General features: G+C 31.2%; 1 protein-coding gene across 1 annotated transcript; it reads left to right on the top strand.

Annotated features, from left to right (window-relative positions):
• Positions 1-6,352: 6,352 nt before the first annotated feature.
• LOC149139508 (GTP-binding nuclear protein Ran1B-like) lies at positions 6,353-14,596 on the top strand. Its single transcript, XM_089450748.1, has 7 exons — positions 6,353-6,498; positions 6,557-6,725; positions 7,171-7,217; positions 13,916-14,024; positions 14,116-14,252; positions 14,342-14,419; positions 14,527-14,596. The coding sequence occupies exons 1-7, from the start codon at positions 6,353-6,355 to the stop codon at positions 14,594-14,596; spliced, it is 756 nt and encodes a 251-aa protein (XP_089306874.1).
• Positions 14,597-17,113: the final 2,517 nt, after the last annotated feature.

Raw genomic sequence — 17,113 nt, 5'->3', positions numbered from 1 at the left:
TTACATATCTCATCTACTATATATTGATATTTCATTCTTTTTAGATCTAAGCAGGTATATATATTCTAGTAGCATGTTTTTGTTTTTTTCTGGTATAACTACTTTATATAGATATCACCACAACATTCTCTTTTCTACTAGCCTCGTCCAATTTCTTTAAATCTATTTAATTGAGTAGTGTTTTATTACGGTGTCTTTTGTTAATTTAACTTTCTGTATTGCATCTCACCTTACTAGGAGTCTTTTCGAATATACATATACACTCGAGATTTTAATGTAATTCATTTTTATTCTATTTTGTTATTCAAAACTTAATACAACTCATATCCTAGCTATAACTCTATCAAATATTATGTTTCTAATATCTCTCTTCCTCAACCTTCTTATGAATTGGTTTACTACTAGTTAGTTCAAGTATTCCAATCTTCTATTCCTTCCAACAATTATGTAGTGGAAGGTGATAGTTCACCTCCTATTCACACCTAAGTCTAATCTAGCTAGTGCTCATTCTTATCTTCTAGCTATAGGTTGGCCCATAGGCCTCAATATTGAACCTACCACTCTGATACCATATGTAATGTCTCTACTCTCCATTCCAACACTGCAATACTCCTATCTAATTTCAAGACATTTTTTTTTTCTTTTTATTTAATTTTACTACAGAACTCTTCATTACCATTAATGTCTCCTCCTAACACTCACCATTAGTTAGTTTATTTACTTCAATAACTCTTTTATTTCCGTATCTTTATAACGATGTCATTTATATACTCTTATTTAGATACATAAATATATATATGTATAGTTCTATAATATTATTTCCTCTCATTTTCCAACATCAAAATATGGCTTACATTAACACTACGTGATATTTAATTCACATAAAATTTAATACGTATAATTATTCCATTCCTTTGTGCCTTCGTTACTATATTTAATTTTTTAATAACTATAATTATACATATTTTGAATTCCTATCATATTTTTACCAATACGGGAAACTATTGGTGTAGTTCAAGACTTTTAGTTGAACAAGGTATGAACTATATTTAATTTTGAACATTACTCTTTACCACTAATGTTTGAGTGGAACATGTTATTATGCACCATTGTTGTATAATTATTTAGGATAATGTTCCTTTTCTCATAAGCCGACTCGTTTTCACGTTTTCCATCATTGTAAAACATAAATATTTCAGCTTAATAACTAATATAAATTCAATTTCCATAAATATTTCAGCTTCAACGTGAACCAAGTGTTAAACACTGAAATGCATAAATAAATATTTCCTCTTCAATGAGGCAAAACACTGAAAACATAAATGCATGTTTCTATTTGAACGTGAACAAGGTAGAAAACTGAAATAAATATGTAAAAATTGGTTTGAAGTAGCAATGGAATTTAAAATATTGAAAGTACATTTTCTTGGTAAATGAGTGGAAATTGCAAGTTAAATAGTTCTATTACAGTAAGACCATAATCTGAAGAAACATATTCATATCACTTTTGCGTTTGCTGTGTACGTGAAGGCTGCCATGTTCCTGGATTTTGTAATCTGTATAACAAATAGTTAGTTATAATAAAATGATAACATTGTGGATTGAAGAGAGTACATATTTAAGGCAAAAGATGTTAAGGCATATGTTGATGTACCTTCCATTTGTTAGCCGACATGTAATAGTTCACTATCTTCATTGAGTGTGAACTTGCTGTGAATTTTGAAGTCACGTAACATGTATACAGTGGTAGCTTTCTGTTGCAAATATGCCTCATATGACATTGCTTTTAAATCAGGAAGTAAGTCATGTAATAAGGGTTGCCTGATAATGCACTGTACAAAGTTATTTGTAATGGATTCTATTACAGCATTTATACAATGCTTGTAGATGAAAGGGCAATTATCATTGCATTGTGAACAGAAAATTGTCCCATTGGTTATCGCTATGGATGAATTGACTGGGGAGTTACAAATTGCACAAACAAGTTCGAAAGGAGTTGAATATGGATTTGTTGCCATCAGAATACCTTCGACCTGTTTATAAAATATTCAAATGTTAATCTACATTACTACATGGGAAATGCAAAGCTAGTAAAAACACCATTATTGTTATACTTACAGCATAGGTAGATGTAGTTAGTTTTCTGAGATTGTTTACTGCATCTGTGTTAAGTTCAGTCATGAACGTTGACTTTGATGCTCTGAATATTGTTTCTTTTGTGTTTACCTTTTTTGTTAAATTTTTGAAAAGGATGAGGGGGAAGTCTCCTTTCTGCAGTTGTTTTTCCGTTGAAAGGAAAAATTGTTCATACGTGTCAAAAAAAAGGAAAAATTGTTCATACGTGTCAAACAATTGCAATTGCAAGAGAGAAATTGTTATCCATTGAAAAATACGAGAAGTAATATGCAAGTACAAAGCAATATGCAAGTACATTGTTCGTATGTGTTGAAAAATTGCAAGTGCAAGAGACAAATTACAATAACTATAGACAAATTACAATAACTATATATTGAAGTGATGCATGTTATCTACTGAAAATTAGGAATAAGTAACATGCAAATACATACAGTTGCGTTGTCATTTTCAGAATCTCCATCTTTGATATGGAGTATGTAATGCAATCCAACCCGTTTGGCAAGTGTAACGGCTGCAGCGATTGTGCCAATTGGGTACATTTCTTTTTTGTTTGCAAATTGCCTAATGGTTGTATTGGGAATGAAGCGATATTCTTTGCAAACTTCAGGTACAGTTTCTATGATACTTGATTCATTAAGCAAAATTATTTTGTCACAGTCACCGCGATCATAAACAGTTTTAGGCAATATCTTGAAATTTGTAATTGAAATGCTATTGCCTTGCAAAATTTTCTGTTCATGTCGCTCCACTAAATGTGCAGGTACAGTTAACATTATAGTCATCATTCCTTGAGCATCTGTCAAATCAGCTCGTAATATTTGACGTGATTTGTTTGCTTTATCAAGGAATGCAGTATAGACAACCATTATGTCTCCAACAAATCGCTGCCCAATTCTACGACTATTGAGATCTTCAATTGATACTTTAATTGGCAGTATCTGTTTTTGCCTATAAAAATTGCTTAGTTAGATACTGCTATAAGCATTTCTATGATGCTATGTTTCTCCTAAAGACTAAATAAGTATAAATAGATTACAATGTTGTGTTTCATATGCATATCTTTTTGATGTATCATTTTGTATATTTGTTGAATCAAGATTTTACTATTTATAGTTCCCTATCTCTTTATTACTATTTAAAATTTTCCAATATTATGATTTATTTTATTTAACATAATTATTATAAATATACTCTTAACATTTTCTTTTTCTTTTTACATAAATCATATTTTATAACAATTTCTTAATTCTTTATCTTTATTCCATTTTTGCAATATTATAAATTTATTTAATATATTTAAAATTATTAAATACACTCTTAACTATTTTATAAATATATAATATCTTTATAGCAATTCTTAACCCTATCTTTTATAAATCTATTAAAATTTTGTTATTATAATTAGTTTATTTAATATAATGAAAACCTCTAACAACTACTTTATATTAAATATACTAATTCTTATTTTTTAGAGTTTTTTTTAATTAATTATATTATTTTTTAATTAAAGTGAAAAGTAAAAAACTTTTAAATTACTAAAATATTTTATCAATATTTTGTAAAATTTAACTCTTTATTATTTATCTATAATTATAATTATTGATTAATTAAAATTTAAAAAATTATATATATATATTTTTTTTATACATTAAAATATTTGAAAAATAATTTTATATTAAATTATTTATCAAATAAATTATATATATATAATAATTTATAGTTAAAAATTTATTTAAATAAAAATAATAAAGAAAAATATAATAAATTTATTAATTTTTAATTAATGAAAGTATACTATTCCCATATACTTATTTGAATATACCTACAATATTTTTTTACTCGTAACATTTCACACGCTCTTAAGTGAAAACCATGTTCTAGGGATTTCGAAAAATTTAAGTTTTTAAGTAATAGGCCTTAACTACAAGGAAATATTATAACAATAAAATCACATTCGTGAATGTTAGTTTTTTTATTATCATAAAACCATCTATTTTTATGTCTTTCATTATGAACATCCAGTTCAACATCTTATATCATGTATTCCAGAATGAACGAGTTATGAATAACAAGTTCAACGTCTTATATCATGTATTTCAGAATGAACGGATTATGAATAACAACTTCAGTGTCTTATATCATGTATTTGAGAATGAACAATTAATTCACTAATTACATCGTGTATTTCATAATGACCAACAAAGTTCAATGTCTTATATAGTGTATTGTATTTCAGAATGAACAATTAATTCAATAACTATATTGGATTGCCCATTCATGGTTATACCACCACTGCTTTGCCAACAATAGACAAGACATATTTATTAAAAAATAAAAAAAATTACTTCCCTTATGATTTCAACATTGTACTCTGACCAATACAATTCGTTTAAAAACAAATCTGCAAAAATAATTTGAAAACAATTTCGACCGACATCTTTGTTTAAAAACAAATCTGCAAAAATAATTTGAAAACAATTTCGAACATCTTTTTATTACAAAATAAAAAATTACTCTTACGATTTGAGTATTGTACTATAAGTAATACAAATCATTTAAAAATAATTTCGAAAAAATTTCGGCGCGTATGCCATCCGGAACGTAGACCTTCTGACAGACCCCGGCAGGGACTACTGGCTACATACAGCACTTAATAAAATTAGGTTTATTAATAGTGATATATCAATTAGGTTTATTAATAAAATTATATGAGTGTTAATTATTAAACGCAATAAAATTATATTAATAATTTTTTTTACCATTTTTATTTTATTTTTTTATTTTGTATAAATTTATATTAATTTACTTTTTCAAAAAAACATATATTTATAATCATTAAATCTACTAAACCTATATTATAGTTATTCTACATAATTATATAAAATAATTATAAAAAAGAACATGCGTGTACCTGATCGATTTTATGATCTTTGGATGTTCCAATCTATCCACATATAAATAGGGACCACAGCCTTTGAATATTTTTTATTGACGCTTCCGAAAATTAATCACGACTCGGCAGGAAGCCTAAGAAGTTGAGGAAAACACGTCTAAGCAATGGCACACTTTATTTTCTTTAATTTGTAACAATAATCGTGACAACTAAATAAATTATGTACTACAATTGAATTTGACTAAAAGTGAATAATAAAATTTATTTAGTCATCTCCACGGACCAAATGAATCGCGTACCGTATCTGAATTTGAGAAAATAACTTATTTTGTCAAAGTCTCAAGACAGACTGTTTAGGCAACCGTGTTATTGATTTATTAATGTAAATATAAGGCCACACATTTTTTCGAATAAACCCTAAACCCGCTAGAACGACAAAATCCAAGAGGTTGATTAAAACCGCAACACGTTTTCTTTGGTTTTCTTGTAATAACCCCTATGCGGGCCCACCCTAAGGGGCCTCACGCTTAGCGGATCCTGAATCTGATGCACTCAAGCAGAATTGAACCTGCGCCTTTGCTGACCCTATGGAGCTAGGGAAAATTGAACCCACGCACACCCTCAGGGCCAAAAACCTGACAGAGATTCAATCACTTGGACTACCCATCCAGATTCACAAATTAATTCAAGAAGTAAACTCTAACGCCGACTGAAACGACAAATGAAAATAGGTATATCTACTTTACAAAATTGGAAATGTTATGGGCCTAGCAGACAGGTGCAGAAGAAGAGGAAGAGGAGACATGCTGAGAAAGCGATTAAAATCACAAGAAATCCACATCTTAGTACCCACCAATATGATTCCCTGCGATCTCCAGATACAGCGAACCCTCCTCTGTAGTTGGACAGCAGAAATCGTCAACTCCCCGTCAATCTTCCATCTTGAAGGCAGCTGTCGATTAGGGAATTGCGTTCTTGTCGAAGTTGCAGTCAGGTTTGAGCAACTCGAATTGCTCCACGAATTCGTAAAGGACGACGACAATCGTTGCTGAGGAAACAAGGGTTGACAGAAGAAGGGCTGAGAAAATAAGCTTATTCCACCAGCCGTCACACCCAATTGACTCCTTGATTTGCCGCGCACAACAAAACACGGCACTGACAAGCGCTCCCTGGAAACCCACAGAATATGAGCCAGATGAATTTGATTTCATTTTTATATAATTTTGTTTCTCGCTGAAATTTTTTTCACAGCATGTGGACTTGGCATGTAATGGGTTTGGTCTGATCTATTTTGATTATTTATTTGATGAGCAGAATATTATGATGGAGGTAGAAAGGCTGAAACTTGAGTTAGAGCGGACTCAAGGCATGTTATATGCTATTGCCAGGCAAGAAGCAATGAAGGCAAACATCATGGTGAGTCTATCTGCCTATCCTATCATAAAAACTACAGTCGAATTGAATATCAGGTATGCCATTATGGCACCAGGTAGTACATTGAAGGGCTGATGTTTAACTTGCTGAAAGGGAGGAGCAACACAAAAGAGACGCAGAGATAAGAGCCAGAATAGAATCAGAAGTGAAAAAGAAAGCACAGAAAGCGCCTGAATCTAAGCAGCGATATGTTCAAACCAGACATATCAAAGAGGAAATGGATGCTATGCCTCCAAAGCATTTCTTTTGTCCTATACTTCAGGTTAGTTTTTTTCATCCATGTTTCTTTTTATCAGTATTTATGGGGACCGGAACCCATGACTTATCGCATGGAGTGTTTTTATTTAGGTTTTTTTCTTTTTTCTATTGTAAATCAGTACTTATATTGTAAATCAATACTTATAGGAATTGGAACCAGTAACCTATTACATAAATTGGAACCAGTAACCTATTACATAAAGTACCTTAGCAATACACTCTTCACTGTCAAACCAAAACCCAAACCCAATGTGCTCATCCAGACTTCCTTTAAAGAAAGGGTTAATGACTATAATAATCTAAGTTGAAATTAAAGTACCCATCTGCATTAGAGGTTGTCCTCATTTAACTATGTGGACAGAACTGAATGTGCATGACTCCTAAACATCTGTCCATTAAAAATTGTCCGGTTTCTAATACTGAAACTATGTTGGCCTTATTGTATGCAGGAGGTCATGGACGATCCCCATATCACGGCTGATGGTTTCAAATACGAGTAAAGCACCATCAACACTTTGCTTGAAAACAAGATGAATACGTCCCCAATGACTAACTAGACCCTAGACAATAAGTTCCTCATTCCAAATCATGCACTTAGGTCTGCAATCCTAGAGTGGAAAATTAAATCTGGATTCAACAATGCAGATTATGACACTAAACAATACTTGGAAAGACTCATAAAACTTCAAATAAAACCACCAAATTTCAGAATAAAAGAGATTTTCCGTTCATAGTCAGGCTTGCAAAGGTTAATAATGCATATTTTCAATAATAACTCTTTTCGAAATAGAAAGATGATACTATTTACCGCAAAAGGCTTGGGATTTTGGAATGTTTGATACATTGTCTGCTATGATAGAAGGTTAGAAACATAAGCATATGGACAAACCTTAAATATGAAATCAGAAAACTATAGAAGCAAAACTATTACCATGAATAGACAAAGGGAACAGTGCAAAGAGTTACATGCCATCAAATAACCATGTTAAACGTTTGTAGAAATTCAACATTTTTTTATGGTGAATATTACATTAGATGGGAAATGCTTCGTTCGGTCTGGGAACTTACAAGTTGTAAAGGTGAAGCTCCTTGACGCTCTCTGCTCCTCTGCTCCTCAAACTAGCTGCTCCACACTCTACTGCTCGACACTCTCTGCTCTGAACTTACTTCGCACTCCGGACAAGGCATTTGTAGACCACTGTGGACGCCTCTGCATATGCAAACAACTGGCACTTGAAGGATGCAGGACACTGCATGCATGACATGGCACTTGCAAGATGCAGGACACTGCATGCAAGACACGGAGAACAGGTAGCAAAAACTTAGGACAAACAAATAATGAATGATATTTTAATTTATTTTAAGACTTGATTTGCAATGAAACATTATATAATAATAACATGACATATATGTTAAACTACACTATCTTAAAATATATGTAATTATGAAATTTAATTTTTGCATCCTTGTATGCCATTTAAAATATGCTTGGTTATTTATAATTATTTATTTCACATATTCACATTGATGTTAAAATAGGAAATAAATTTCCTAAACCTTGAGGATCAACCATATTTCTTCGGCTTACTGATGGTAAAAATAATGGATAGAAAAAGATCAACTATTATTATCAAATGTATACATGTACAATAAATTCTCATTTTGCATAATAATTGAGAGATATATTAAAAGAAGTAATTTTTAAAAAAAGAAAGCATAATAATTTTTTCTTTAGTTTGGTCCTATAGCAGCAAAAACATATTGAGATTTAAGTGATTCTTGAAAATCACCACAATTTATAAAAGTGATGCTCCAAACATAAAGTTATGTCAATTAGAGAAGGACAACACCTAAAAATAAAATAATAATGAATGGTATTTTAATTTACTTCAAGACTATAGAAAAGTTTCCATCCACCTAGACCAAATTCCAAATTTCATCATATCTATAGAATTTTCATTTATATATAATTTCAATTTGAATTAATAAATCTAACTAAAATTTAATTTAAAAAATAAAATAAATAAATATTATTTATCTAAAATAATTTTAATATTTTAAAACAATTAATAATTTATAATAATTTATCCTATAGTTATATTTATATTATGAAAATATCATATATATATATATATATATATATATATATATATATATATATATTTTAAAATTAATAAAAATGCACTCTATGCACCAAATCATAAAAACTTATCATAATTTTTAATTTAATTATATAATCTTTATCATAATTTTTAATTTATCTTTGCCAAATGTAAAAATGAAATATCATAATTAATTTTGATTGAATTTAATTCTTATATAATTGGCTGAATAAAGGGTCCACAAGAATATTAGTACCAAGATGTTATACGGTTAATATTTAAATAAATAAATAAAATTTTAAAAATAACCATAATTACTATAATAAATAAAATTAATATATAAATTAAATAAAATTAAGTAAAAAGATTTTTAATTATAAAATTTAATTTCATTTTATTATAGAAATTTATAATTTGTAAATAGATTTTGTTACAATTTTATATATTATTAATATTATAAGGAAAAAATTATAATTTAGGTTGATATAACATTTTTTTAATTAATCAATTTATAATTATTTTTAAAATAAATCTTGATCTCTGATTTGTAATTATAATTGAAAATATTTTTAATTTATAATTATTATTAAAAATATTTTAAGATATTTATTACAAATTAAATATTTACTATAAAATTTATGTAAACATTATTTGCAATTAACACTATAGAATAACATGGCATACATGTTAAATCACACTATCTTAAAATATATGTAATTATAGAATTTAATTTTTGTATCTTTACATGCCATTTAAAGGATGTTTGGTTATTTATAATTGTTTATTTCACATATACACATTAATATTAAATAAGGAAAACAATTTCTAAACCTTAAGAATGCAATCTACCATCAACCATACTTCTTTTGCTTACTAATGGGAAAGTTTATTACTAAAGAAATAATGAATAAGAAAAATTCAACTATTATCATCAAATATACTTATATACAATAAATTCTCATTTTTAATAAATATGAATAAAACACATTTTCAAAATTTTATAATTATTAAAGACATAGTTTAACAAATATATAACAACAATGTAAAACTAAAACCTGACACTACGAATTTTCTTACGTTTATATAACTTCCATTATCTTCGTCTATAAATTACTTATTGATAAACTACTCATTTATGACGCGCACCCTAAATAATTGGACCTCAAATTTAAAGTAATTTTTGTTCACCCTCAAATACATTTGAGAATAAAAAATTGTTCCACAAAACGTCAAATTTCCACGACCCAGACTCCAATTTTCACATTCCACCGGGTATTCTGGTCCACCGATATGGCTCTAATGTACATTGCCTCAATAAGTCTGTACCCATATATAATTTTCATGGAAAACGTTTTTTCTTCCACTATTGATAGCACGAAGCACCATGTATGTTTATCTCTGAAAACTTTGGATAACAAAAACTTTTCATCTTTGAAAACTTTGGATATCTTATTTTTACCCTGAACATAATGTCTTGAAAACTGCGAAGCCCGCAATAAGACCCCCAACTTTGTTGTCCAATCAAAAATTACATAATAAATTTTATATTATTTTGTAATATGAAAACTTTGGTTAAAGTTGTGATGTACAGCAATATTTTTTGGTCAAACAAGAGATTAATAGGCATTCAACGAACGATCGATCGCTAAGAGTCCCAGGCAGGGACTAATAATAATTAAACAAATTTAATCTCTATTATCTAATTTATTAAATGACTAAATCCACATTATATAAATTCCTTCTCATTCCTTAAAACTTGGTGAGTCATTTTTATACTATACTTAATACATGTTTTATATAATATAAAATAACACTCATTATATAGATATATATATATATATATATATATATATATATATATATATATATATATAAACCTTTACTTATAATTTTAAAATTTAATTTAAATATATTTTCATTATACGACATCCTATAAATCTTATTTTTCCTAATAAAAAATTATAGTCATCTATGAATATTAATTATAACCTCAACCCATTATATACGTTATGTTAACTAGTTATATGAATTACATGGTGTCCATTATATTGTTTTAATATTAATGTATATGTATGTTATCACTTCCGTTAAATATAAGCACTAATTTTAATAACCTTAATGCATTAAGGTTAACACATGCAACCTATTAAGTTTTTTTCTTTAAAAACTCGTCTTGCCTTAAAGCAGCCTCTTCGTCTCTCATCTTTCACATTTTCCCGTGTGCCCGACACATCTTTCTCTCTGCCTTATTATCATATATCTCTTAATGACATCAGCGTTGTGATGTTTATACTTGTACCTTTCTATGTGGAGAATTCACCAATATGGCAGATAAATAATTTGGCATTTAGCAAATTGGCGGCGTTTATAAAACAACAATTTTTTTTATCACTAGTTTTGTCTCTCTTATTTACCTTTTCTTAGCAAATTCCTATAAGTGGTTTTGTTGAGTCTATTTTTGACACTGACGACAGTTTTGATTCGGCTTTTGGAAGTACTCTGGACTTTGACTAAATCGCATTTTGGGGCTCGTCTTAGCATAAACATCATGCATATGATGCTTTTGAGGTTTCGTCGACGTTGAGGATGCGACAATGTTCACCGTTGATTGCTTTAAGCATATGGAGGAGGATTAACTAGATTTTCCTTCATAAGTGAATATTTGCCACTAATGAAACCAATGTTTTTGCCAATGTAATAAACAAAACACTCCAAGAGAGGGTATAAGGATTATTTCCACGTAGAAAATATTAGTCAGCAAACTATGAATTATGTAATTTCCCAACACCACAACTTGAACAACAAGTGATGATACATAACAAAACATGTATTGCAATAAAATTTATTATGAAAGCATAAGCTCCCCAGGAAAATATCATATAGAAGTAGGATAAAGCATTTAATGTTGACGTTTCCTTATCTGCATTGGGTTTTGGAAAACCTACAGTCAAGGCGTTTGGATTTCTTTTTTGGCCTCTAAAGCTGTTAGGAGGCAAACAAGCCCCTGGCCTCGCCAGACATCTGGTTAAGACCACAATCTCATGATGTACCGTCATAACCCCATTTCTCAAGAATAAATGATATATATATATATATATATATATATATATATATATATATAGTCATAACGTTTTACATACCTGGGATTACCCTTTGGAATTATATATACAATTTCCTATGATTCATTTACCTTATGTCACTTAATGCACGTCAATTGTCATATGGGTATGGTTTAAGGGATTGATGTATTGCTTTTTAACTTTAATAAAAATCTCTGTATGGTTTGGATGCATGTTAACCACGCAGTAATGGTTCCGGGGGCAACTTTACGTTTTCCCTTTAGCCATCATGTGGCACCCCTTATCCATTACTGTGAGAATTATCTCCCACTCTACTTCATACTGTACAAGGCTAGCAGGTTGTCCAGTCGTTTTGCCTTGCATCAACGGTGGAGGGCACACTTCGTAATCCAACGGTGGCAGATCATCTCCGCGGGCTGCCGCCTAAACTAACGCTTGCCTTGGGTGATGGGATCATTTTTTTGGGAACTTTCTCTGCGGCTTTGCTCTATTTCAATCCATGCATTCCGTCTCAGAGAGCCTAGCTCACAGACCCTGTTCAGATGCTGGAGGATTCGTTTCCAAACCCTTCTAGTAGATAACCGCACAATGTCTTGTTCCTTCTGTAACCTTTTGGCTATGCGTTCTTTTTGATTTACTGATAAACTTCTCAATTATGCTCATGCATCATGCGTCTGCAAGGTTATTCAGCAATGGGGTCCTCATACAGCACTGGAACGAGTGTTGTTCATTCGTTGGCCGGAGTTTTCTTTAGTGGTAAGTGTCTTAGCAAGCACGAGGATAAATTCCTTGAGTTTTCGTTTTACTACAGTTTGAATTACTTCTATTGTTGTCTAACATGTGCTATTCGGGTTTCTCCTTGTACAGATTAGGCACCCATTCCTCACACGGCCTAAAGACTAAGGAAAACCCCACCCCCATTCTGTTCTGAGTTCCAGGTATGGGGAATCCTACCGGTCGTGTTTATGTCTGTTTTGCTTCAGAGTTTTTCTTGTGTTTAGAGGAGGGTAACCCTCTAGGTCACATTTATTTTTGATTGAACCAGGGTGGGGAGGGTTATTCGTTCCCTCCAGGCTCCAGTTACCATGGACATGACAAATGTAATTTTAGACTCTTGAATTTGGATGTCCGACTGCAATTCCTCTGCTCGGACAATTGTAACTGTATATATATTTTAACGCACACCTGTGCTTATTTTTCTCACGACATATTAGGCTCCTTGTTTACTGGACTATAATTTATTGTGAGGGTATACTGCTTTTAACGATAGAATATTTTTTCCTCGTTTGTGCTTGTTTAAAGGTTACCGCACTGCGGCCTTTCTGTACAGGAATTTGTACTCATTTTTGTTTTATGAGTTCATAGTATTGCACAGCTTTTATCTATGTCATGTTTTTTGTTTGGTTTAGCTACACATTCCTATACAGTTTATATGATGTTTTATGTAATTGATTGAAGAGGGTCTTATCCCCTAAGCTTACAACCTCCCTTGTTGAGAGGGTCCGAACCCTGCCCCTCAATCACAGTGTTCTTTTGAATTAATTCCTGATTTCTTCTAGGTTATTAATACTTTTATGCTGGAAAGAGTTAACATGCAGACAAGATAATAACCCTACCAACTTGTTGTTCCATTCCATTCCAAACCTAGTTTTCCTTTTTGGGTATTCCATTTGGCTTAGATAATGTCCACAGAGCAGGTCTCCAGCTGCCCCACTCCGCTTTTTGGCCTTCGTTATTACAGAGGAAATGCTCTACCGCATCTTAACACAACCTGCAATAATCTCTGCCTTAGCTTAGTGTCGATACAGTTTGCGACAAGCAGACGTTTTTTTTTTTTTTTCTAATTATATACAACTATATCTCTTAAAGAAAGGGGCTCGGGCCAAAGGCTGCAAGCCATTACTGAGTAATGTTGGTCTTGAGTTGATTCCATTCACTCGTCTAATTTTGAGTCTGTCTAAGCATTTATTTGCTTCATTCTTATTTACTGATTGGGATTTTGTTTGTTGAAGTATTCATGGGCAATGTGAACTTATCATGTTTGATGTTATTGCACGATTGACTTACAAGAATGTCCCAACATGGCACAAAGATCTTTGCAGGTATCTGTTTTACAGAGGGGTTGGATTTCTAAATAGAAATGAAGGTTCCTTAATTGTGTGGTGGCATAACTGCCTGAACCGATTAGCTAAATATCTTTGTGAATTTCAAGGTGTGTGAGAATAGGCAAGTGAAAGCTAAGCAAGTTACTTTTCATAGAAAGAAGAATCTTCAGTACTATGAGATATCTGCAAAAAGTAACTACAACTTTGAGAAGCCATTCCTGTACTTGGCACAGAAGCTCTCAGGGTGAGCCTTTAATCTAGTTTCTGATGCTCCCTAATATGAATGTTATATTAAAAAATTTGCATTGATTCTATAATGGGTTATTTTTATAGGGATCCAAACCTTCATTTTGTGGAGTCACCTGCTCTTGCTCCTCCTGAGGTTCAGATAGACCTTGCAACCCAGCAGCAGTAAGTAGAATGCTATTTTCTTATTATTTTTTGTTAACTTTTATTGAAATAATTTGTTCCATTTCTAAAAGATTGAAACTTTGGCTTACAATCTTTTATGTTGTTAGGTATGAGGCAGAACTTGTAGCAGCTATGGCCCAACCCCTTCCAGATGACAATGATGATGCTTTTGAATAGCTTTTTTAGTATGCTTTTTGCATATTTAGGGATTAGCGGATTCAATTAGTTTTGTATCATTGGAGTTTGCTCTTGAGTTCCAACATTTAATTTTGATTTGTATTTGGGGCTTAGAATAGCATTATCGCATCTCTCTATATGTGATTTGGGTACTGTGCAGATGTTTTCATCGATGGAGTTGGCTAAGGTATCTTAGTTCAACTCCATTATAGAGCTATTTTTATATGCTAAGACAATTTTTTCCATTATATACTCTTGCACATTTTGCACAAGAACTTTTTGTACTCTTCAAATGTTTCAAGAATGCTCAAGTGCCTTTCGTTGTGTACTGTTCGGGGAAATGCTAGTTGCGATGATTGTTGCTTGTAACATATTATGGCTTGTTAAAACTTTCTCTAAAAATTCTAGCTATGTCTGAGGATTTATTTTAACTCTGAAATGGGTTTACATAGTTGATAACTATGGCTATCAAGCCTGCCTGGGTATTCTTGTGGGTATGTTGTCTGTCGAACACATAAAGGTATCGCCATTTCATTAATTGGGCTCTCGATTGATTTCTGCATAAAGATTCACATTGTCTAAATCTAAAGTCATTTCCATTCAACAGTCTACAGATTCTTATTTAACTATAGTAAAATTGGGAGATGGAATGCTTATGAAAGCTAAGGTAGCATCTTAAATCCAAACTTCTGACTCCCATTTGAAGTAGATATTAAATCTTTGTAAAATGGCATGTTGTTGAAAAGTTGAGAGTACTTAAATATGCCAGCTGGACATCGCATTTATATATGGGTGGCCATGTTAAGCTCACGTTGTCTTGGAGGAAAGCATTTTCTGCTCTGTATTAATGCTGGCGTGATTTAGATTTTATAGGAGTGTTCGGACATCAATTGTCAATCCTCACTTTTATATATTTATCACTTATATTCATGCGAATGTTGGGTAACTTTGGCTTTGAAGGAAATAGTTCTATGTCGTTTTATTGCTTAAGCATCACATTTTATCTGCTGTTGGTTTGACATGTTTAATTCTCGAGCAATATTTTCTGAAGTGTTGCTTGTCTTCATGTCTATTGGAAGAAAACCACGTCAGGCATGGAATGCTGCATTGTGATGTTGGTAATTACTGGTGTGGAAATGTGAATGCTGGACTGAGCGCTCCACACACACAACTTGTTATTATTTAATTGGCAGAGTAAACCTACAGATTTACAGGGGTGCCAGGTTTTGTTGGAACACAAAGTAAAACTTGGGTGTAAATTTAGTAATGAATTGAATCCCCTCTTGCTAAACAAAGGTAATATTAATAACCCATATGCACTGGTTTCTATCAGACAACAATTTCTGTGGTGGTTTCTCTCATACACGAGTACTATTTGTGAACTTTGAATGTAAAACTACTTTGAAAGAAAATTCAAAATGATTTTATTTTTTTTTTTTAAATAATTTTTTATATTGTCTCTAGAAAGACAATAGTTTGAATTATGGACATATTGTCTCTATAGAGACAATATGTTTTTAATCTCAGCTATTGTCTCTAAAAAGACAAAAATGTAATTGTCTCTAAAGAGACACAAATGAAGTTGTCTCTAGAGAGACAAATGAAATTGTCTCTAGAGAGACAAATCAAATTGTCTCTTAATAGACAATAATTCTTGTCTTTATAGAGACAATAATAATATGTGTTATATATTGTCTTTATAGAGACAAATTTTTGAGATATTATATTTTGAGACACCCACTTAGAGACAATATTTAAGACAATACACAAGTTTCTTTTTGTCTTAAGTTAAGACAATTGACTCAAATATTGTCTTAAAACCCCCCTACATGTAGTAGTGTCATTCTCCCTTCACGTGAAAAGGGTATATTCTCATGAATGTAACATGCTGTACATGTTTTGAGTGGTGATAGAGCTACCCAACACCATTAATTATTTGGCGTAGATAATTATTGTGCAATAAGGCACTCATCATCTACGCCAATCAAAACAACAATAAATAAAATTAAAAAAATTACAAAAAAAGCTTTGTGTTTTTTAACTCTTAGTGTTTGTTGCAGCATGTACCTTTGCAAATAATTTATTTTGTTGCCTTTCTTATGGGCTATTCTATTTTTCTTTTGTTTGTAGTGTGCTACAAGTTGTTACACTAGGTCACTGAATCTAGAAACTAGGAAAACAATAATGATGTGAAACTCATTTCTACGTAAACCGCCCAGTCATAAATGGAAATTTTACTCTTGTTCTTTTTGAAAAAAAATTCTAGGGCCTTTTTTTCACAAGATATATTGAGTTTTGTAATAGGCATCTACAAGGTCTTTGGATGTGCTACGGCTCAAAATTGATGTCCAGTGAATTCTAATTAATGTTATTGTAATGTAACAATAAAAAAAAAACATGCTTTCATGTACAAGGGAAAAATGCTCTTGGTCAGATACTAAGAAATATATACATGGTTATGTTTGACGTGTGCTTATATTGGTTATGTTTGACGTGTGCCTATATTGTCTTAGTTAC

Source organism: Pinus tabuliformis, chromosome X (genome assembly GCF_031772625.1).
Source record: "Pinus tabuliformis cultivar Carrire ecotype Pingquan chromosome X, CPIR1, whole genome shotgun sequence".
Taxonomy (NCBI): Eukaryota; Viridiplantae; Streptophyta; class Pinopsida; order Pinales; family Pinaceae; genus Pinus; species Pinus tabuliformis.
Note: the sequence above shows the minus strand (reverse complement) of the source record. Positions and strands in the feature narration are given on the sequence as shown.